At 33.3% G+C, this 24,665-nt stretch overlaps 1 protein-coding gene across 2 annotated transcripts in view; it reads left to right on the top strand.

The window, feature by feature from the left end:
* The window catches only part of LOC115212241 (hornerin), a 69,538-nt gene that overhangs the window by 18,036 nt on the left and 26,837 nt on the right, over positions 1-24,665 (top strand). Inside the window, exons 3-4 of one of the 2 annotated variants that reach the window (XM_029781080.2) lie at positions 12,843-12,989; positions 15,770-15,857. In XM_029781080.2, coding sequence (XP_029636940.1) covers positions 12,843-12,989; positions 15,770-15,857 — 235 coding nt within the window. Of the gene's footprint in view, positions 1-12,815; positions 12,990-15,769; positions 15,858-24,665 lie in introns of both variants that reach the window. The other variant, XM_036502962.1, reaches the window with a different exon arrangement.

Here is a 24,665-nt window from a genome sequence, read left to right as displayed (position 1 = left end):
TCCAGTGTCTGCTTTGGCACAGTTTTCACAGCTGGATATCCTTCCTAGTACCAACCATTTTGCAGAATGTACTGATCAATGAAAAATGTGCACACACACACGCACATCATAAGCTTTCAGGCTTTTGCACAGTTTCTGTTAATCAATTTCCACTCACAAGATGTTGATTAATCTGTGGTTAAAGTAAAAGGTACTTGCCTAACATGTGCAAATTTTGAAATACATTGCAAAGTCAATTTTTTAACCAAACAGCCATGCTGACATTTCCAATTTAGTTTTTATATTTTTGTGTGTGTGTGTGTTTTTATATCCAGTAATTTAGATATTAAGATTTTTGTAGTCATTTAAGAATTTTGTAATCGTTAAAATTAACTAGTTAGAATGAAGGGAAGTTATGCAGTATAGTTTTTCTCGTTACAAAAATAAATAGAGTGAAAACAAATTCTTACACACACATATCAGACTATATTAAATATATGTTATAGTATTTATGGGGAGGTGGGGCCTGAAAATTGTTATATATTTAATAATCAGACTGTCTGTATTATGGGTTTGACACTAAGTTTCAGATTACTCTGTCAGATGTAATTCTTAGTTATTTACATTGTTTTGTATTAATCATGCATTATCTCATAGCTTCAAGAATTTGATGATATGATTGTTTATTTTTAGAATGACATAGGGTAGGTGTGAAGTTGACTTGGCCAGTTTGAACATAAAACAGGTAGAGTATTGGGGCCAGATATGGCCAGATCAAATGCATAAGAGTTAAAATGTATTTCAAATAAATATGTCTAAGAAAATATGTATTTTAACAAATTGTCTTTCTAACTCTATAATAGATTGTCTTCATAGATTTTATTTTATTTATTTTTTCTATTCACAAAATCTTGTGAGAACTTTTTCAAGTAAGTATAGTTTCAATAAAGATATGACATTATTCAGAGAACTATCTGTGTACACATGTTTGTTTCATTTTGGCTGTTTTTTCATGCTAGTATGGCTTAGACAGGAGAGGTAGTTCGGACAAGATTTTTATAACCAGATACTCTTCCTGTTACCAATCCTTTCCTGTTTTTCAACTAAGGGATGTTTTTTATTCCAGAAGAATTAAAAAATGCACAGCTAGTGAACAGTTTTTTGGTAGAATATCTCAATGAACATCAGTTACAGTCCATCCCCAAATGATGACTTACAACTTCATCTCAAAGTAGATGGTAAACATTCACAAACACACATCAGCCCATGTCAGAATGGAATATGGCTGCTAAATGATGATGATGATAACAAATAAACATATATACACAATAGGCTTCTTTCAGGCTTTCATCTACCAAATTCTTTCACAAGGCCCATGGTAGAGCAGAAGACTTTTGCCCAAATTGCTGTGCTGGGGGTCTGAACTCAAAGCCACATAGTTGAGATGTGAACTTTTTTACCACATAGCCATATCTGTTCTTCCATAAATATTGTACACATTTGCACATATTTACTTTTGTTAATTTTTAATAGTTTTAGTGTATACCCTACTTTATTGAAATCTGCATTTATGTGCATCAGTGTTTTATAGCACATAAGATAGTTACACAGTATCGACACTTACTCTCCAGGAGCAACTTGATGTAATATTAAAACTTGGTATGTTTTCAATTCTTTAACTATAAAATTGGTTGTCAAACTTCTAGCATAGATTAGTTCTCCATCAGAAAATACTTTGAATAGTTTACATGTCTTCCCTCCCTTAAAAATTGATGTATTCATTTTAAGAATTAACCTGTAACTTTAGTGCCCTGTCAGGCAGTGTTTTGTCTTGTAAATTTATTACAACACTAATTCCTTAAAGTAATGATTTGATATATGAGATAATTTGTTTTCAGTGGTCAGCCCCAATAACTAAAACTGGTCATTGCAGCTAGTTATTAATCATTGCATGTTTAATATTTTGCCTGATAATGAGTTTTCACATGCACGCACACACACATATAGGCAACAATATCTATCAGTATATTTCCATCTTAAGTTATTTTGAGATCAGACAAGTGTTTGTGTTTTCATGAGTAAATAAGTAGGTTGGCTGTTTTTTTTTTTACCCCCCTCATGAATTAAGACATTTGAATGTTTTGATTTAATATTTTGCTATTTTATAAATAGCATCCATGTACAAAGTGGGAGTGGTAGCTATCTTTAACTGAGTTACATTGTGGTACCTTTGGAATACTATTTGCAAGTTTGTTTTTTTTTAATCCAGAACCTGCTTCTTTTACTGAATGAGATACTTCACTAATTTTAAAATAACAAAAGAAGTTAAATTATTTTTTATTTTCATCTGGATTGTATTGAAATACTAATATTAATGAGATATTAGTTTTGATAAGGGGACATGCTTTTACTAATTATGAAGTTTAAATTTTTAATTGACCACTGATTCTCAACCAGTTTTAAAGAAGGCTATTAACATGGTGACATAGGTTAATGATATGTTAAAATAACTGCTCTAATGCTCATGCACATTGTTAACTAATTCAGTTTTGATACCCTTTTTCTACATCTTTGTCTCATTGCAGGTTTTGGGGTTTCTATTTTCATATGAAACATTGTAGATTTTAGTTATTAAAATATAGTTCTATTTGTGATATGAACACTCCTAGACATCAGATATTAAGATAACTATTTTTAATGTTTTTCAGCAGAGTAGGGGATGCTTTAATGGAATTGTATTCAGGGGGAAAATTATAAAGAAAAATATCAGGGTGGGTTATAACATCTATTTGTTATTGGTAGCATTTTGTGTTATTTATCTTTTCTGAAATTTACTTTGCTAAAAAAAAAACCTGCTAAAAGATATGTTTTATGCAGCTTGGAAAATTTTTCTGTATGACTAGGATGAATTCATTCGTTCTTTTAACTGCATTTAGTGCTACTTTGAGGTTAATATAACCTTAAATTTGAAGACAGTATAACTTTTCCTGTAAATATATAAGGGAGTTTAATTTTTGGACCATTCCTACATCATAAGCATGCTTTGAAATAGCTGTAAATAATTACTGAACTTGCTAGTGTTTGACAGTTTATTTTCAGTGAATGTCAATGACTATCAAACATTTAGGTTAGATTTTTGGACAATTTAAGTTGTTCATTTGAAGAGTAGAGAAATTTTTTAGTTATTTAAAAATATATTTTAAAAATAAATGTTGCTTAATTTATGTAGATATTTAAGCTATGTACATTATGTTTGCATACCAATTATATTGCTAATTTAATAAGTTGTAACTCACTAGTAGTTTGTCTTCTTTTTAGGTCTGTTGGTGCCTTTGAGCAGCACATTGGGCAGTCAGTGATCGCTAATTATCTCTGTCTCTGGCCAACTATCATGCTTCTTCCCAAGTGATGTTCAGTCTGTGTAGGTCTTCTTTGAAGGTACTACACCTTGTCTTCCTTGGCCAACCTCTTTTTCTCTTACCTTCCAGTGGCATTCAGCCCATGGCTGTTTTTGCAAGCCTCTCCTCTGGCAGTCTTAGTATGTATCTAACCATTTTCATTTGTCATTTGGTTACGATTGCATGCAAGGGCCTTATTCATGCTGCTTGGAGAATGGCTTCATTTGTCACTCTGCCTCAATAAGTGATTCTTAGGTTCTTTCTGTAGCACCACTGATGATAAACGTCGAGTTGGCAATCAGTTTTTGCTGTTGTTTTCCTGGTTTCAGCTGTATAGATTGTTATTGGCAGTATTGTTGTTTTGTACAGACGAATCTTCAGCTCTATGCTTACGTCAATGCTACGCTGAAGTGTCAGTCCTCTAAATACTATCGCTGACTTGCCAATTCTGCTGCTTACATATGTCTGCATTACCATTGCATGTCACTATGCTTCTCAGATATGTGAAGCTTGTAACTTCAACTGATTCTTGTCCACTTTCACTGGTACACTTTCTACTTGTTTCTCAACTAGAATTACATCCGTTGTTTGACCACTGATTCTCAACCCAGTCTTTGTCACTTCCCTTTCCATTTTTGTTGTCATTTCTTGTAATGTTGGGCGATTCTTGGCCAACAGGGCTATGTCATTGGCAAGATCCAAGTCTGTTACCTATCCCTTGCTGTCCATGGTATGCTTACAGCCAGTCCCACCATTGATCTCCACATAACAAAATCATTGACCATCAAAAGCAACATTGGTGGTCGGAGACAACCTTGTCTTACTCCAGTGATGATCTTAAAACCAGTATAGCTACTGTTTTAATGCAGCAGATTGAGTCGTAGAAACTGCTAATCAGACTGATGTAATTTTCTAGTATTCCATACACTTTTGCAACCTTGCAAAAGGTTTCTCTTTGCACACTGTCAAATGCCTTTTTGAAGTCAATGAAGTTTATTATTAGTGGTCTTTGGTGTTCCATGCATTGTTCTATAGTGTTGTGCAGTGTATTTGCTTGCAGCACAATCTGCTGGGTTGAAATCTAGCTTGTTCTTTCAGTTTTTCATCTAATGCAAACTTCAACTGAAACAGCAACACTGAGCAGAGCACTTTACCTGGTATTGACAATAGTGTTATTCCCCTCCACTTTTGGCAGTTGCTCAAATCTCTTTTCTTTGGTAGTTTAATAATGACTCCTTTGGTCCACTCTTCAGGTACCTGAAGAGTAGACACAAGTAGTTTAATAGTCTGTAGACTTGTTAATCATCATCATCATCATTGTTTATTGCACATTTTCTATGCTGTCATGGGTTGTCGGTTTGACAGGAACTGATGAGTCAGAGGACTGTACCAAGCTCAATGTCTGCTTTAGTTTGGCTCCCAGCATCAACTACTTTACAGAATTTACTTGATGTTTTTCCTTGTGGCACAAGTATTTGTGTAAGGTCACCAAGTAACTTGCAAGACAAGACCCCTCAACTGAGTGGGTCCGTAGTATTGAAGAAGGTGAAAGTATGATAGAGGGACAGGTACAGGTGTCTTCCTGAAGCAGTGAATACATGACTTCTGCAGTTGGAAAGAGGAAAAGAGAGATGGTGAGGGTGTAACTTTAAGATGAATATAAGAGAGAGACTAGTGAGTAAGTTTGCAAGAGCGCGAAAGGCATGTGTAGTTCACAATTTTAGCTCTTTTTTTTTTTTTTCCTACAGTCAAAAGAGGTGGTGTTGGAAATATCTCTGGCTTGTAGCTTCTCTCAGTTAGGCTGATGCAATTGATGTTCAACTTGGATTTCTAGGTATTGATACCCGTGGGAAGGAACTAGTTCCATAGGGCTGTTATGTGCAGTTACTGTGTTCCATTTGAGAACTTTGTAGAGGACAAAGATTTGATAAGGGAGAAGTATTTTCTGGCCCTAAAAAAAGAGGCCTATTCTTTGGGATGTTTTAACAATATTGTAAATTTGTGATCACCATGAAAATTCATTACAGAATTTTGGGTCTTCACATGTGGATCAGGATCAAGACCATTAACTGTTTGTTGTTTGTGTATTGTTGCAAGATTGTTCATTTGATGAGGGATTGTATTTTGATGCTGTTGGGTGAAACTAGGTTATGTTTCATTGGAAAATATTTTTTTGAGATTTCCATTTATGAGCATTGCATGTCTAGCAGAAACTGGTTTATGAGGTTTTTTGATTATATGAGGATGATGTCTGTGTACTGAGTATCAAGGTGTGAATGTTTAGGGCTGCAGTTGTTAGAAGTGACAACAAGAGGCCATTAATGTTTAGAATGAACAGTGTAGGAGGCATAACAAAGTTAATTGTGTAGGGCAAAGAAAGCTTTACTGATGTATGCTATGACAGAGCAGTCACTCAAGAAATCTTTGACCTGATGAGCAAGTCTAGAGTATATCTGGTTCTATGAAAACTACTGGTGGTCACTTAGAAGACAGAAAGATTGTTTATGCCTGTATTAGTCACTTGTGATATGTTAGATGTGTAGAAAAGTGGTTGGTAATTAGCAAATTATAGGCTTATTGAGATTAGGTGATATTGAGTTCCTATTGTCTGGAGTAGATCTCCCTAAAGTGAAAATTAAAGACTATTGAAATAATTTAGTCTAGTAACTGGTGCAAAATGAGTTACATTCTAGTAAAATTATGTAAATTTGCTGCCAACTCAAGAAAACAAGATTTTCTTTCATTTTAACTTTTTTTTTTTTGTAAACCATTTTTCCCTAATTTAACCTGTTGAGCTTCTTACTCTGGTATAGTCTACCATCAGTTTCTAAAAAAGAAAGAGATGTAATTTTTCAGCTTGTAGGCGATACATTGGTAACAAGTTTGCCTACCGCATGCCTGTTTTCTATACTTGTATTAAGATTGTGTTATTTTGTGGTAATTGCTGAGCATTTTTATGTAAACCCTTTCTATTTTCCTTTGGTCACAAACTGACCAGGTTAATTATTGTGATTGTTCATAAAAACTTTTCTTATCTTCACTAGTCTTTAATTAATTTATATGTTATATATCTGTTTATAACTTCCTACCATTTTCACTTTTTTATACTTCCAAAACTGTATTATGACTTACTACATAATATTTGCTGTAGCTGTCCTCAGGACTAATGATATTGAGCACAGTTTTTTTTTCTTTTCTTATTTTTTGTTATGCAATGAAAGAATGTCTATAAATTTAATTAATTGCTCTTATTTTGACTAAAATTATTGCTTTTTTTTGTTGTTGTTTTTTGATGGATCAGAATCTTTTGCAATGGAACACATCCTAAAAACTACTGGCAGTGGTCACTTGTAAATGTATTTTTTTATTTTGAAACTATAAGTTGTGACTGTAATTCTTAGAATTAGTTGTTTGTTTCAGTTGATGAGGTCTTTGCAGACAACGTACAAAGTTGCTCTTGTCTTTGAAATTCCAATTCTTAAACAAGTTCATATATATGGAAGAACACTGGGCTGTAGAAATATCTGTCTTAATAAATCCTGTTCGACCCATTCAGGCATGGAAGAGTAAATGTGTTTTATGTTTGTTTGTATGAATGTGTGCACAAATGCAGAGATTATTACAAAGATATAACAGGCACCTTAATCATTTTGTGTTCATCAGCAATCATCAACAAAAACAAAAGTTGATATCAGAAAATGTTTCAAAAATGTTAAAAACATAATGGAGGAAATTAACAGGACAATTTCACTTCAATAGATTTTTGGGCAGTTCAGTTATTTTCTGGGAAATCTGTGTGTGCATTATATTCAACCATCAAGTATGTCATCATCATCATCATCATCTAACATCTGCTTTCCATGCTGGCATGGGTTGGATGGTTTGACTGAGGACTGGCAAGCCAGAAGGCTGTACCAGGCTCCAATATGATCTGGCAAAGTTTCTACAGCTGGATGCCCTTCCTAACACCAACCACTCCGAGGGTGTAGTGGATGATTTTTACATGCCACCGGGAGCCAGGCAGTACTGGCATTGGCCACAACAATAGCTTCACTTGACTTAACAGGTCTTTGCAAGCTTAGTTTATTGCCCAATGATTGAAGAGTACTCTTAAATAAGTCAGTTATGCTGCACTGGCATAGGCCACGGTTACGGTCTCACTTGGCTTATCGGGTCTTCTCAAGCACAGCATATCTCCAACGGTCTTGGTCACTCGTCATTGCCTCTGTGAGGCCCAACATTTGAAGGTCATGCTTCACCATCTCATTCCAGGTCTATGTACATAAAAAAATATAAAAATACTGATGATGCAATCATTGTCTGGGCTATTTTACTTTGATAGATCTTTGAGCAGTAGATATGTGTTTGTATGTGTAGTACTTGTGGAAGTGATAGGCTTAGAAGAACATTGTCAAGCCTCTTGCGTCTCAAGGTGCTTGAAGAGAGAGGGAAAGTCATTGATGAGGTGAATAGCAGAGAAAGGACTTTGACAAACAGCTGATTTATTGTTTAATCAGCACATGAAACAGTTAGCTGGTTAGATATTTAACCAATTGACTAATGATAAAGAAGTGATATTGAACCAGTACGTGTTATTTTTTGGTGCAGTGACCCTCCCAAGACAATGGAAAGAAAACAACAAATAGCATGTAAATAGACATGGACACAGATATACATTCAAACATATATATATGTTCATGTGATGCACATATAATTACATGTATATACAGAGAGAAAGATATACATATTTGTGGAGTGGAAGATAAAATGTAAATAAGAAGAAAAAGAAGCAAAAAATAGAAAGAAAACTGAAAAAAATTCAAAGAAGATGTAGACAGACATGAAAGACGGTAGAAAGGACATAAGTTCGACACATGCACAGAAAAATACATACACACATGTACATACCTTTTATATAAGATAAAAATGTACATGAAAGCATCCACATGCACATTTGTATATGCATATGTTTGTGTTTACAGATCTACAATTGTTCTGTGCCTTGTGTTTCTTTGTCATCTCCTATCCTTGCCTCTTGATAATAGATTCTGTTAATTTCATTTTGGGCCTTTAACCTGCAGTTAGGTCTTTGTTAGGAACAGTTTAATTTGAAATTTATATTAAAACTCATCTTTAGTCTTTAATTGTCCTGTGATTTCAAGAGTTCAGTTTAGAAATAAATTTTTTTTTGTTTTGTTCTGTATTTATTATTACTAGTCTTCACTTTTAAATCAGTCAAATTTGTGACTGGATGTTAACAAATAGACAACTATATACCTGCAAATGGCTAATTGATTGAATTTCTTTTTGGCCACTATAATCTATATATTTGTATATATTCTATTTGTTTATCAAATACAATCTATTTAATATGTATATTTCAGAATAATTTGATAGTGCTGCTAGAGTAGAAGTAAATTAAACCATTCTTCACTTTACGTATTGTATAAATGTTCTTAAAGTTGAAAACTTCTTTTGAGTTTTAAAAAATAATTTAGTGAATAAATGTGTGTGTAAACAATTTGTGGTCCTTGAATCACTATATAAATGGTGTCTTAGTACAAAAACATGAGTGCTCAATAAATACTTTTGCTGGAAGTGTGTGTCTGTGTGTTTGCTTGTTTTTGTTTCAAAACTACTTATGTAATTGATTTATTTCTAATGCCAAATCTTGCATTTAAATGAAGTGACTTTTACATGGAAATATTATCCCTTTGTGTAAAAATAATTTTAATTAGTTTAGTGAGTTTTGTATGAAGAATATTAGACTTTAATATCATAATGCAGTAGAATTATTACTTTGTGGGTTTTAACTAGAAATGATACGGCTGTTTTATATGGGAATTTTAATTGGTGGCATTATACTTGACTGTTGCATGAAAGTAAAGCACTTCAAAAACAGTCTCTAGGATCAGAGATGACTGTAATCTGCATTGGCATGTGTTATGAGCAAAAAGTAACAAGGTAGTTAGTGAGAAGAAATATCTAGCACTCAACAACATAGCTCTGTAATTAAGGTGATTGGATTGTGTTTGGAAATATTTCTGCATTTATTTCTGTTCATATATAACTTTATTAGAATTAAAAAAGAAAAAGATGGAATTGATCTGTGTTAGGAAAAAGAAATGTATTGATTTGTTTTCAGAAAATTAATTCCATTGATGATTTTCAGATGTGAAAATCTTAACTCATCTGGAATAAAAGAAAGTAAATGAAACCAACAACCCCACTATTTTCACTGCACCCCCACCAAAAAAAAAACCCACCTGACTAAAACATTGATAATTTTAGCTATGTTTTAGTGACATATTTGTTCTGTATTTGTTCAATTTCTTTTCAGCCTTATTTCCATACCAATATTTTCCTTGATGCCTCTACAGTTGTTTCTCTGACACTATTTACTATAAATTTACTCTATTCTTTCATGGAATATCATCAGTTTTGTTATTTTCAGTTTCAGCTTTTATCACTGATGTCATAATATTTTGCAGTTAAATCTAATTGAATTCCATTTGTCAATGACTGCCCAAATTTGCCTTAAAATAGATTAGCCTGCTTTTAACGTGTGTGTGTGTGTATATGTGTATATATATGCATACACATACATACTTATCTCAGATGGGATAATTTTATTAGTTCAAAGTGAACTTTGTTATGGTATATATATAAATAGATTGATGCACATAATTTTCAAGAGCCTTTTAGGAAAAAATTAAACTACCAACAATTAAAAAATGTATGTGTACTTGTATATATGAAAATGTTCTATACTGTATAATTTTTTGAGGGTGGGGGAAATTTTTTTATATACATAAATCTTTGGTAATTAAAAAAATAAATACATGTTTAAAATATTGTTTGCTTAGTAAAATAGAAGAATATTAACTCTTTTAAAACTACAGAAATTACTGTTATGCACACATACACACACACACACACACACACACACATATAAATGTGCATACACACCTATAAAATCGTGAGAGATATGTTTTTTTTTTATATAATTAATGCAAATATTTGGTCAAAAAATCAATACTTCTGTTATTGAATTTTCTGGCAATGCTTTTTTAGTCTCTTTGGTTTAACATTTATATTATTATTATTTCTTAAATTTAATAGATCTGCTTTTATCTTGCTATTTTTCTTAGGTCTTTCTGGGTTTTCTTAAACCTATTTGGTGTGAATTTGCTTTTTTTCTTTTTTTTTCAATGATATTGTAGGAATACCAATAGTCATGTTATAGTAGAGCTGTGGGCTGCATTTTACAAATATTTGTATATAATATTTTTCTCTTTACACAAGTCTGATAAACAAAATAAGTTGCTTGATCTTTCAGGATCCAAAATATCCATCAGTAGATTATAAACACTATTGATTTCCAGTGTAATGCGAGCGACAACAGTCATGCTTTTCTCAAGGCCAATGGCAACATGAGTGAAAAGAACTGAGACATGAAAGTGTGTATACTGTAGTATTTGTACTGCCGTATTGGTATTGTGAATTTGTTTGACAGAGAAAGTGAGCAAGGGTACTCTATATGTGAAGCAGAGTTCTATTCATTCATTTATTTTGAGTTTTCTCTAAAGTTCTTAATGTGAGTGGCCTGGTTTCTGATGTTAAACTTCAGAGTTCTTGATGTCTGTCAGACAATCTAACTCTGAACCCATTTGCTATTTTATAACAGCCAGATCAGCTTTGAATGAACCAACCTCTGATCAACTCGTGTTATATATCTAAGGTTGCATTTCTTGCTGGTTTCTCTGATACCATTTGCCAGTAGTGTTCATTCTATCTGTTAAAGCTATATTAACTGACCTGTAACTGAAGTGAGCTCTTTAAAAATGCCCCTATTTTGAGACTTTTTGTATTGTGCATGTAGAAAAGCTGCATGCATATATTATTTTTTTTCTTCGGCAGAGATTCATTGAAGCAAAAAATGACATTTAGTTATTGATATACTTAATGATAAGGAATGGATGTGTTCTGTATGTCAACTTTTGAATGAATTCTCCATGAGCCCAACTTACCTTTTTTTTTTTCAATCTGCCATTAAGAATTTGGTTCAATAATGCTTTTTTAAGGTAGTCACTATTTACCAGGCATTTGCATTCAAATGATGAGTTAATGGTGTCTCTTTATGTGTTAGTGAATAATATATTTGTAATGATCATCCAACTATAGCCAACTTTAATATTATTTTTATTAAATAGCTTGTGATGTTTATAGATGATGCTGAGACCTCCTTCGGTCATGACTGACCATGAGATTGCACCTAGAAAGTTACCCTCCCAGGCACAAGTCTGGGCAAGGTTGTTTATGGAAGACCAGCAGTCGCCCATGCATACTGGCCTCCTCTCTCCAAGCTACCAATGTTATCCAAGGGAAAGGCAAAGGCCAATACAGCTTGGCACCTGTGATGTCGCAACTCATTTCTACAGCTGAGTGAACTGGAGCAACATGAAATAAAGTGTCTTACTCAAGAACACAACACGCAGCCCGGTCTGGGATTCAAACTCACAACCTCACGATCGTAAGCTTGATGCTCTAACCATTGAGCCATGCTAGCTTAGTGATATTCTCTCTCTCTCTCTCTCTCTCTCTCTCTCTCTCTGGTTGCTCTTGTTTAGGCATATAGTCTTGTTTTTCATTGAGTTTGTGTGTGATCTGACTAAATATCTTTGTGTCAGAGGAATTATTGGAAATCCTTTTAATGTTCTTAAAAATATATTTGTTGATGATTGATGATAGAGGTTTTTGTCATAATTTCACATTTGTCTTTTTGTTTAATACATAATGCAGTGTAAAGGAAGTTGATTGCATAATGATTTTAACTATAATTTTAAAATTAAGTACTTATTATTTCTATTCTAGCCTGTCTTTTTTTTTCTCTTTATGTAGCAGGTTGTTAATCTGTAGCCTTATGTCTTGAATATATAATCTATTTATCAGGATATGAGCATGCATATATTCAAAAATTGAAGTTATTCACTTCATGAATGACTTGGGGAAACTCACTTTGGTGACTGTGAGGAGCTTAACAAGATTACTAATGTTTGCATTATTGTGTGTGTGTGTATTAAGCAATCCCAAACAAAAACAATTTTAGAAATATTTTCAACTTTAATAATGAAATCAGTTTTAGAACTTAATGACAGAAAAAAAAAACCCTATGGATTAAAACAAGTTACATATATAATGTCATATTTCAACAATATTGCTTATTTTAAAGTTTGAAATGATTTTGTCCCAACTTTTAAAGAAAACTAACCAGTGAAAAAGTTTTGAGGAGTATTATTTTTTTGTCTTGTTACTGTTCATGTGATAAGACTAAGTTTAATTTGCTTTAACCCTATGGACAAGAACAGTTATTTTATTTATTGAACCAAACAATTTTTTTGCTTTTGCTTTTTTAAAAAATTGATTTAATTTTGAAAGGCAAGAAATGGCTTTTTCCTATCACAGCATTCCAACAAGAGGACCTTCAAAATGGCCACAACAGGAGCCTTCAGCCAAAGCTGAGGTAGGACCAGATGAACCCAGAATTGATGAAGGAGTCACTGCTCTGGATTTTTACAATTCCGATTTAAATTTAGTTATTGACGCTGATTGGTAAGGACTTTAGCTTCCTATTGTTCTTCAGTTTCTGTTTACTACATGACTTATCAAGTTATATTACAATTCTCCAAGTTAGATTAACTATTCTCCTTCACATAGATATCTTAAAGTAACAGATAATAAAAGAATTTTCAAGTATATTAAAAATATTGGGTTATATTAAAAATTATATTCGAATATTCTTTTATTGGTTTCAGTTATTGAACAGTGATAATTTTTGGCCACTATCTTCTAGCGTATAATTGATTACATTGATCCCAGTTCCTGTTTTGTTGACCATGGCAGGATGAAAGGCAAAGTAGGTCACACTGGAATTTGAACATCGAATGTAAAAATATTAATACTTATTGATTATTTCTGCTTCTTGATTTTCTTTTCATAATGTGTGTGTATATATATATATATATATCACACACATAGATGCATGGGCACGTACATGTGTTTATATATATGTATACGTATATATATGTATATATATATATATATATATATACATATATATATGTATACATATATTTATATACATTCCTGTCATAGGAAGACACAACAGCAATGGATGTTAGGATAAGATTCCTGCTGTGTACGAGCACATTTGTAACTGTGCACTTCCATTCTTCCTTCACTATAGGGCTATCATATACATTTATACATACACATTCATATGTATACCTATATATACATTTTGTTTTTAAGTGAAGCTATATATAAGAACAATTTAATATTAAACTGAAGGATTTGACATTGCTTGTGTATATATACACATGTACATATGTATAAATGTGAGTATATGTATATAGCTAAACATGTATGTGTGTATAAATATATGTATGAATGTTTATACACACATTCCTTCAGCCTTCATATCAAATGTCATCCTCACCAAAGGTGCCAGCTATCTTATTAGGAATTATTAATATACTTTGAATATGTTATTTGCTACAATTTCTGTAGCTCTTCAGTAATCACAAACCTACATAATTGAACAGCGATTTTTTTGTAATAAATTGTATTAAATTAAAGGACTATACTTTCCACTGTTAAAAATAATAAAAATCAACTTGAATCCATAAACTGTTACTTTCATGAACTACCAGAAGAAAAATATATCCATTCAAAGATTGGGTCTTCATTTGCAAATATATAACTGAGTGAAATGTCAATATGAATCTGGTAAATGATTTTAACTATAAATTCATAATTGAATTTTACAAGGGTATTTGAATCTAGAAGTGCACTTACACTGAAACAAAAATAAATTCAAATAATAACTTTGTCTTTAGGCCTTAACAAAATTTACTGAAAACTTTATATATATATAATATGATATACATTTCCAACATAAAATGATATTATACATTATAAGTACTGATTTGAGATGGAGAACAGGTCCTCTGATGGTACTTAACTGTGTGCTTTTCACTTGCCTGACTACTACGTTATCGACTTTTGTCAGTGGGCTTGTTGCTTTTACTTTTTGTCATTGATGATATAATGTTTATCATTTTACTTGAAAAGTTTTCAGCTGATTCTTTCATATTTGTCCTCTTAAATATCATTATTCCTATTATCATATTTCTGTTGAAATAAAATACCTACATTTTAATTAATTTTGAGGAAAATGAAGAATTTAGTTGAATAACTTTGTCATTAATAATTAAGTTGGAGTTTGGAACATAAATTAGCATGAAATTTTAATGGAGGGCTTTAACCAAGACCACTTTGAAATAGGGAGTTTGTATTGTAGAACATTTGGTCTCACACAGGTTGGTGTCAAAAGGATTAAATATATTGTGTTAAATGAACTAAGTTTTCACATAGTTGTTATTAATGTTATTCTTTGAAAACGTTTGCTTTTCCACTCATACATCTATTCAGTAAGATTAATAATTAATGGAGTAGATAATGAATGGTACTTGAAAGCTTTAGTTTCAAGTGGTTTGCTACAGTGTAAGTTATAAGACATATTTATCTGTGATTCAAGTTGATAATAAACATACAAAAATGTCTTGTGATATAATAAATGATATTTATATTTTAAAATTACAATTCTACCTAATTTTATACTTTGAATAGTTATTAGTATGTTTTCCTCTTTGAAACTTTCTATTCCCTGTAATTGTTAATAATACAGTAATGAAACCTTTGTGTTCAATTTGTTTATTTACATTCTTTTGAATAACAAATCTTGTCAGTTTATCTTACAATTATTTTTAAAAAATTCTAACAGTTTAAAATATTCCAAGACATACGCTATGTCCTTGGTATTGTAGCAAGGTTGTAGCTTTGATCAATGTACATTTTAAGTAATTTTACTGAATTCTATTTCAGCTTAATGTAACTATTCTACAAGTAATATTTTATGTTTGCTTGTGTAGTAATTATATTAATAATAGCTTAAACAAATTTAAAAGTCAATCTTAATGTAGTACAATAGATTCATGAGATATAGCAAATTTTAACTGTCGATATATATCTCATGTTTTCAAGTTGTGTTAGCAATGATTCAAATAATGTTCTTCTAGCAGGTTATCTACCTAAACAAAATCTAGTCTGTCAATAAGACCTCTAGAAGACTCTATGCATTAAGCACTACACTATTTAATTGCACAAAGTATGCTGACATGTTTATAGTAACAAAGTAATTTGAATCAAGCTTAGTTTAACTTTAATTTGAATTGTACAAATATATATTTTATTGTATTGCTATATTTTTAGATATAGGTTATGTATTTTGCCACATGGATTTGTATTGTTATATGTATATTTTTATCTAGCTATGGAGCAAAGAGTTTGACTGAGCCAGATGGGTTCTGTTTCACTTGGGCTGGAGCCAGGGCCACCTATGGTGTAACCAGAGGAAAGGTATTCATAAACGTCACCATCACAACATTTCTTTTTCAGATTATTCTCATCGAACTTTTTTTTTTAATGTGTGGCTGTCTATGTGTGTATGTCACCATTAGAAAGTTTGATTTACTCAAGACTTAGATTTTGAAACAGTTCTTATCTTTTCAAGGAAGCAATATTATTTTCTCCACTAAAACCAAATTAGGTTGATTAAATGTATCAATGTGTGTTAATTAATAGTACAATATTAAAACAGCACTGGTAATATTGACATGCTTAGTTTTTTTTTAGTTTTTTAACCTGGTAGATTGATTGTATATTGTCAGGAATTCTTCCTTGTTGAACACTTAATTCTCAAGTTGAATAACTGAATAGTGTGTGCATGTATGTTGTATATCCTTTATTAATAGAGCAGAAATTGAATTTTATTACTTGTTTTGCCAGCTGTTTTTGTGAGCTAACCTACAAACATGTAAAATACCTAGATATTAAGTTAATGATTAAAAAAAATTATACTTAAGAAATAAAAAGGGGACCGTCTTTCTCTCCCACATGGAAACATGGATGAAACTAAAATTATATATCTTAGTCATTTGAATGTGTGAATCATGGACTAATAGGGAAGACAGTGTCTGTTAATATGGAAAATATGTTAAATCAAAGGTAACCTAGTAATAATTGTTTACTATTTTGTAATATGAAAAAAGAGAGCTTTAGTATAATATACATTACTACACAATTTAAAATTATTAAATTCTGATAAAGAATATGTAGTTGAGTCTTTTGCCATAACTCTATAACAATACCTTGTTGGTAGAAATCACCCGATTTCAACTCGAAAAATTGATCCAACCAAGCTCTCAATTCTGCATCAGTATTGAACGGAAATCTGTTGGTGCCATATCAGGAGAGTACGGTGGGTGTGGCAGCACTTCCCAGCCATGTGTTTGAATGGTTTCCTTGGTCATATTGGCGATATGAGGGCGGGCATTGTCGTGTAGCATAAGAACTCCATGCTGCCAATTAGGCCTTTTCTCTTGAATAACCGTGTTGAGTCATTCCATCTGTTGAACATAGAGTTCCACGTTGACTGTTTGGTTCCGTTCAAGCAATTCGTAATGAATAATCCCTTCCCAGTCCCACCATATGCACAACATCGTTTTATGCGGATGAAGATCTTGTTTCATGCGTGGTGTCGCTTGTTTACTGGGGCTAAGCCATTCCTTATGCTGCTTCATATTGATGTACAGGCACCATTTTTCTTCGCGAGTAATGATACAGTAAAGAAATCGCTGCTTGTGTCCACGAGTTGAGCGGTGACAAGCAAGCAAACTAGCGGAGATTGTGGCTTGTTGATTTTTGTTGTTGTCACTCAAAGCATGTGGAGCCCATGCTCCATACTTCTGAACCTTTCCCATCGAGTGAAGATGCTTCTCTATAGCAGTGCGTGAACATTCCATTTTCTCCGCCAGTTCCCTTGTTGTTTACTCTTTTACTTGTTTCAGTCATTTAACTGTGGCCATGCTGGAGCACCGCTTTTAGTCGAGCTAATTGACCCCAGGGCTTATTCTTTGTAAGCCTAGTACTTATTCTATCAGTGTCTTTTGCTGAGCCGCTAAGTTATGGGGACGTAAACACACCACCATCGGTGTATTTAGGGGACAAACACAAACAAACACACACACACACATATATACAATGGGCTTCTTTCAGTTTCCGTCTACCAAATCCACTCATAAGGCTTTGGTCGGCCTGAGGCTATAGTAGAAAACACTAGCCCAAGGTGCCACGCAGTGGAACTGAACCCGGAACTATGTGGTTGGTAAGCAAACTATTTACCGACACAGCTGATGAGAATTTTCATGTAAAAGTTGGTTCAATCGCTCTTCATTGAACTCAACTGGACTACCAGAACGAGGTGCATGTTTGAGGTAAAAATTTCAATTTTTGAATTTGGCATACCAATCACGAGTGGTTCTTTTGGCTATGGCACCCTTTCCATACGCAGCACAAATGTCGCGAGCAGCTTTTGCAGCCTTAGAACCTTGATTAAAAGCAAAAAGGAGGTGTCGAAAATGCTCGTTTTTCTTAACTTGACATTCCATTTTAATGATCTGAAAATATACAAAAATTATCTAGAAAAAAATAGCAAAATAGATTCCAAAATGATTCAAAATATAATTCTTGAAAAAAATAGGTTCCAAAATTAAAAAAACCGTGGGAACTTAGTTGCCGACCCAATATAATTTTAAGAAATAGATATTTCTCTTTGATGGAAGAGAAATTTTATTAACTGTTTTGACAACCTTATTCCAGTTGTTTACCTGATTTGGGGAAGTTAACTTATGATTCATGTAAAATATCTAGATATTGAGTATCATTATTAAGTTTTAGAGGAACTGAGAAGGGACCATCTTGAAATTAGAAATAGGTCTACAATAATTTAGTGAATCATGTATTTATTGCAAAATGCTTATGGAAGTCATATAAACACACATCCACAAATTATCAGTTTAAATTTTTAAGAGGAAAATAAAGTGGGTTATAAAATCAGAACTAATGTTTACAGGAAAAAGTTTGCCTGTTAAATTTTGTAATTGGAGGGGGGGGGGCTTATGTGTCTTTGTTTGATTTGAATTATGTATCTCTTTTCTGTGTGTGTGTGTGTGTTTACTCTATGTACATAAGTAAATACTGGTGTATGTGTGTGTATATACTTATCTACATTTGTATTGGGTCATCTCATAATTAGTGTAGTTTTTTTTCAATTGCATGAACTAAAAGTTGGAGGGGGACAGGATAAACTATCTGCATCAACTTGTTATAAAAGCAGGTAGTTATTTAACCTTATCCTTATTTTTAGTGCAAGTTTTGAAGAGTGCGGTTCAATTTTAACAGTTATTCTTTCAAAGCTATAATAGAAGTGACAAAGAAGCATATTTGGCAAATTTTGTTTTATGAGTTCAATAAAGGCAACAACGCAATAGAAAGTGCGAGGAATGTTAATGCAGTATATGGGGACTGGACAACAAGCGTAAGCCAGTGATTCAAGAAATTCGGAGCCAGAAACTACAGCCTAAAAGATGAGCTTCGTCCTGGAATATCTGTAGAGCTCAACAAGGATGTCCTGCAAACCCTAGTGGAGCAAAATCCTATCGTAACTGTTAAAGAACTAGCAAAGAAGCTTGGATTTGGTTATTCAACCACTCAGTGAAGTTAGCACTAGAAGGAAAAGGACCATCTTTGGTTTCATGACGAAAGGTGTTCTTTCAACAGGATAATGCTTGGCCACATACAGTGAGGATGACATTCCAAAGGCTGCAGCAGCTTGACTGGGAAATGATGCCCCACCCACCATATTTGTCAGACATTGCCCCATGTAATTATCATTTATTCTGTAGTCTTCAAAATCATTTGGACAAAAAAACATATGAATTTTGTAGATGAGGTCAGAACAGTACTGGAGGAGTATTTTTCGTCATGGACAAGTGAATTTTGTAAAAGGGGACTTGCGAATCTACCAAATAGATAGAAAAGCATTGTAGAAAATGAGGAGTATATTTTAGATTGAAAAAGAACTTTAATCTTAATTTTGAAAAATAAAATAAATATAAAAAAAACGCATTATTTATGGGATCCCTCAATATATACTTGTCTGTGTGTGTGTGTATGTATATACCTGTGTGTGTATTCCTTTGTTCATTTTATGTCCATTTTTCCATGCTTGCATTGGTTCGATGAATGTTATTAAGGCAGTTGTCAGCAGGATGCTCTTGTTGCTAACCTGTATCTGTTTATCTAGTAAGGGTTTTCTTACCCCATATGGCTTCAAAGCATGAAGGGAACAGATGATTTGTTGGCAGAACTGCCTGTACCTGGCAACTTTTATATAATTGTAGATGTACACAAACACATAATACATGCATCACACCTACATGTGTGTGTATGTATGTATAGCTTTGTGGTAAAGTTCACTTTCCAGCTTCAAAGTTAGTCCCACTATGTGACCCCTTGAGCAAAGTGTCTTCTGCCATAGTTCTCCAGACCAACCTAAGCCATGTTATTGTATTTGGTAGACTACTTTATTAATTTAGGTAAGCATTATGTTTGTATAAGAACTGTGATTACCATATATTGTATTTCACATCCTTGAAGTATTATTTCATGTCATCTCTTTTTTTAAAATATCCATCATATGTTATAATCCTTGCTAATGCACTTGCATCTGTCACATGGCTATATAGTCCATATTGTCAAGCTGTGAAGTTTTCTTATTAAAGCACAGATGTTACTTGTTTTGAATGCGCTTTTCTGACTGAACAATTGTCATTTAAATTCCTTGGACTATCAATTGAAGAGATCCGATTCATTGCTGATATAGTTAATTATATTTTGTTCACAGTTGTAAGTTATCTGTTTCTATGTTTTACTTCTGTGAATATATTTTACGAGCAAATATGATAATGAACTTAAGGACAGAGAAAAATGCAATACCGATAAGATACCCCTGCACAAGATGCATTTTTGGAATGCAGGGCAACAAATTTAATGAGTTTTTCTCATTTCTCAGAAGTGAGTTGGTATATCTTGCTGTAGTTAAGTGCTCAACAGCATTTATTTCTTTTTTTTAGAGATGTTGGCTAATTGGAAAGATTTGATAATGTAACCTCACTTCAAACATGTTCTTATGGTTATTTACTTTTATTTTGGATAATTTTTATTAAATAAGGAGCTGTTTATTCTACCACATATTTTCCTTTACACAAGTTTAACATTATCATCATTGTCATCATTTGACCGGTTTTCTATGCTGGCATAGATTGGACAGTTTGACAGGATCTGGCAAACTGCAGAACTTTGTCAAGCTCCAGTGTCAGCTTTGGCTTAGTTTGTTGGCTGGATGCCCTTCCTAACACCAAGTACTTTATAGTGAGTATTGGGTGGTTTTTTTTTCCATACCTCTAGCACTAGTGAGGTTGCAAAGTAACTTGATAAACAAAAGCAGGTGTAAAATGAAAAAGTAAAAAGCTCCCACTGCTGACATGGAAGTGTGGGTATTTGAGGAGGAGAGGTGGCTTTATGCCAGGTGTTTAAAGCTAAAATATTATAGAGGGACAAGGATAGGTGTCTTGCTATAGAGAAGATACATATCTATCACACATGGAGTGGGTGAGAGTAGATTGAAAAAGATAAAGATGATAGTGATGGAGTGTCAGAGCAAATTTTCAGAGTACAAGAGAATACAGTGGATCAGGGGATAGGAGGAGAGAGTGGGTATTTTCATAAAAGTGTGAAAGGAGAATAATAGATGGTTAAAGATGGGGGTAGAGGTGAATGTAGTGATTGATAAACAAGAGTGGAGGTTCAGTTGATGGGAAATTTCTCATGCTATATCATTGTAACGCAATGACCCTGTAAGAAAAGATTAAGACCACAAATATCTTATACATGATGTACTGGAAGGCTTCCTTTCATTGTGAGGTATTTGGAGTTGGAATGGTTGATAGCCATTTGGGCAGGTCTTGTGTTCCAGCTTTACTCTTTTATATGGTTAAATTATTATACTAACATTATGTTGTATTAGAAAATTTCCAACATTATATATTCTTGTTCATATTTGCCTTACAGCTCTCCATCGGTTTGTCACATTAGTTAATCTTGTAATTTCTTTGCTTATATAGTTTTCCATTAGTTTTCACCTTCATTTTCTCATATGAGATGTCTTTTACAGTAATTGTACTTTTTATGTTGAACCAATATACATTGTGGGTGCAAGGTACTAAATGTGAATATTCAGCATTATTTATGGTATGTAATATACGCGCGCGTGCACACACACACAAACAAAGAATGTACTAAGTGCTTGTAAAAAAGCTTTTGCTGGCCATAAATGGAAGAAAACCTTGTAATGTTATATGGCATGTACCAAATTTTAACTCCTCATTTCTCTTACAGGTTTATCATCAGCACCAATGTAACAGATTACAATCTTACACTGGAAATGAAATGGCACACAGTGCTCATGTTTCTAGCTGCCAACCACTGCAACTCAGAAATTTTTAGCTTATTCAATGTGGCCTTCATGTTTGTAGTCAGAAAGGAACTGGTGGTTTTTGGTGGGAACATGTTATCTGTGGTCATAGGAAAATATATTCTCAGTTGTCAGACATTATCAGGCTGGTTCCAGCCATGAACAACAACACTACTTAGTCTTTTTGGACTATTTTACTGCTACTTGAAATGGTAGAGCCTACTCTCCAGTGCATTCCACATGAGGACATCAGGTACAAGTCTTACATAGCAAGTAGAGGCCTTTTCATGTCAAGGAAAACTCAGGCGAGTTGTATGATCATACATTCTTTCCTTCCCCAGTCCATGCCAAATTGTCTCCTGGCTTTTCTGGTTTCAATCTCCTGAACTGATGTGTTTGGAACATCATTGAGGTGTTACTGGCTGGAAGCCCCACAGTCAAAAACTTGGGGCTTGTTGTTGTGGGTAGCATAGGTGGAAGGCCACCACATTCTAATATGCAGTTGTTTCCACAGTCATATTAGGGCTGATGGTTATTTAATTAAATCCCATTTCTTTCATGTATCTAGTTGAAAGTGTTTGCCTTTTTCAGGGGCTGTTTTTGGTCTGGTAATTTTTTTTTTGTCTTGTTCTGAGTTACCGTTTGTGTGTGTGTTCTCATGCCAGCATGAGCTGTGAAGATATATATATATATACATAGATATGTGTATGTATATATGTGCAGCACCTGGGACAAGTATCTTCTACTATAGTCTCAGGTCATTCAGTTTCAGTTGGTTTCGAAATAACATCATATCTCAACAAATCTTTACCAAATTTTACAAACTAGTTCATATGTGGAACAGAGATAAGTCAAGAAAAGATATGGAGAAACACTAAGTGTTGTAATGTAGGAGTTGAGAGAAGACAGGCAGTTGAGGAGTGTTTGGTGGGAGGTACAGAAGCCTAAAACATGTCTGTTTGTGATATTAAACTCTTTTTCTTCAGATTTTCATTAATCTTTCACTTTATCTCTCTCTCATATTTACCTTCTCAGACAATAATGTGTATGTATAGGAATATGTTTATCATCATACTTAACATGAAATAAACTAATTGCTGTTTATTCAAAACACATTCCTATTTTTCTTTAAAAGACTTGCTGGCTTAAACAGTTTTAAACTTTTGGTGACATTGAGACCTACAAAATTGAATATTTTGTTATTTAAATACACAAACAGATTAAGTAAATATAATGGTTGATAGAAGTATAAATCATAAAGTGAAGGTAATACAAGCACAATGGTTGAACTGAGAGAAAGGAAGTGAATGGAAGAGAAGGTAAATCAAAAGATGTTTATGAACAAATGTATAATAGTAGAAGCAATAGAAAGCCAGACAAAAAGAAATAGGGAAACAAGTTGTGGGAAATATGACAGTTTTTTGTATTTTCATATCCTGTAAATGATTTACAGTGGAAACAATATATTTGGGATGGGGAAGGGAAGAAGGTGTAAAGCAAACTTCAGTTAAAACATGCAGCCAAAGAAAAGGAAGAATTGGCAGTTGAACAAAAGAGTCATCAGAGAAGTGCAATATGCTAAAGAGATTTTATAACCTTCTGTTCTATAATGAACAAGAAATTCTCAGAAATTTCTCAAACCATACAAGCCTAAAAACATTACATCTTCAGAGATGTATCTGAAATGAAATGAAAAATATATACAAAATTAAATAGAACAAAGAACTGCATATTTATTGCTGCAAACAATTTAATTCTAACAAAACATTTTCTACACATTCAACATGTGTGCAATTCAGACCATCATCATTTTTATGTCTGCCTCCCTGCTGGCATAGGTTGGACAGGTCATCACGGTCTTAGTCCCTTCCCATTAGGAGCTATTGCTAGTGGTATGTGTCATTTTGCTTGGTTTCTATGGCTGGATGCCCTGCCTAATACTAACCACTTTCCAGGGTGCACTTTCTCATGGCACCTACACTGAAGAGGTTTAATAGTCCTTGATGAGGCTGAACTAGAGAGACCTCATAACCCTGCACTACCACTGCTCATTCAACAAACCACTTTATAATGTGAACAGTGTGTGTGAATGGTATTGGTGGTGAGGCTTGTACTGATCAGGAAAGAGATAATGTTTCCTTTTATGCATAGTTATCCATAAAAGCAGCTGGAAGGATCACTCAGTACATTTAAGTGGTGATTTACAAGGAAAAGTTCTCAGGAAATTCAAAATTTTGTTGTTTGTTGGCCAACAAACTTCAAGTCACTGTTGACTTGTATTTGTAAATATGTATATATAAATGTGTGTATATGTATCTATATTTATCTATCTGTCTACACACACAGAACAGTATATGCCTTAATGCATCTGTCAATTTCTTTCTGAGCTTCCAAGCTCATTGAAATAATGTGTAGTTCTTGGAGGGAATCAACATGACACAATATAGCAAAGCAGGCCCTTTTAATATAGGTACAATCCATTCACTGGTGTCAACACAATTTCAGTTTGCCCAATGGCTATATAAAATTGTTCTTGTCTAAGATATGCAATGAGATTGTACCCAGGACTGTGTGATTCTGAAGCAAGCTTCTTAACTAGTCTCTCTTACTGTACCTATATGTGCAAAACAAACTTGTACAAGTAATCAAGTTATTTCCTACATTGAGTTACTAGACATTGCAATCCTTTATCTTATTGAGAAGCAGCAACTTTAATCAGTCTTTCCCACATTGTCCCATGTCTTCCTTTGTCTCTTTCTTCTGAAGTTCTTTTCCTTTGAACATGTGGCACT

Source organism: Octopus sinensis, linkage group LG5, assembly GCF_006345805.1.
Source record: "Octopus sinensis linkage group LG5, ASM634580v1, whole genome shotgun sequence".
NCBI classification, from domain to species: domain Eukaryota; kingdom Metazoa; phylum Mollusca; class Cephalopoda; order Octopoda; family Octopodidae; genus Octopus; species Octopus sinensis.
Note: the sequence above shows the minus strand (reverse complement) of the source record. Positions and strands in the feature narration are given on the sequence as shown.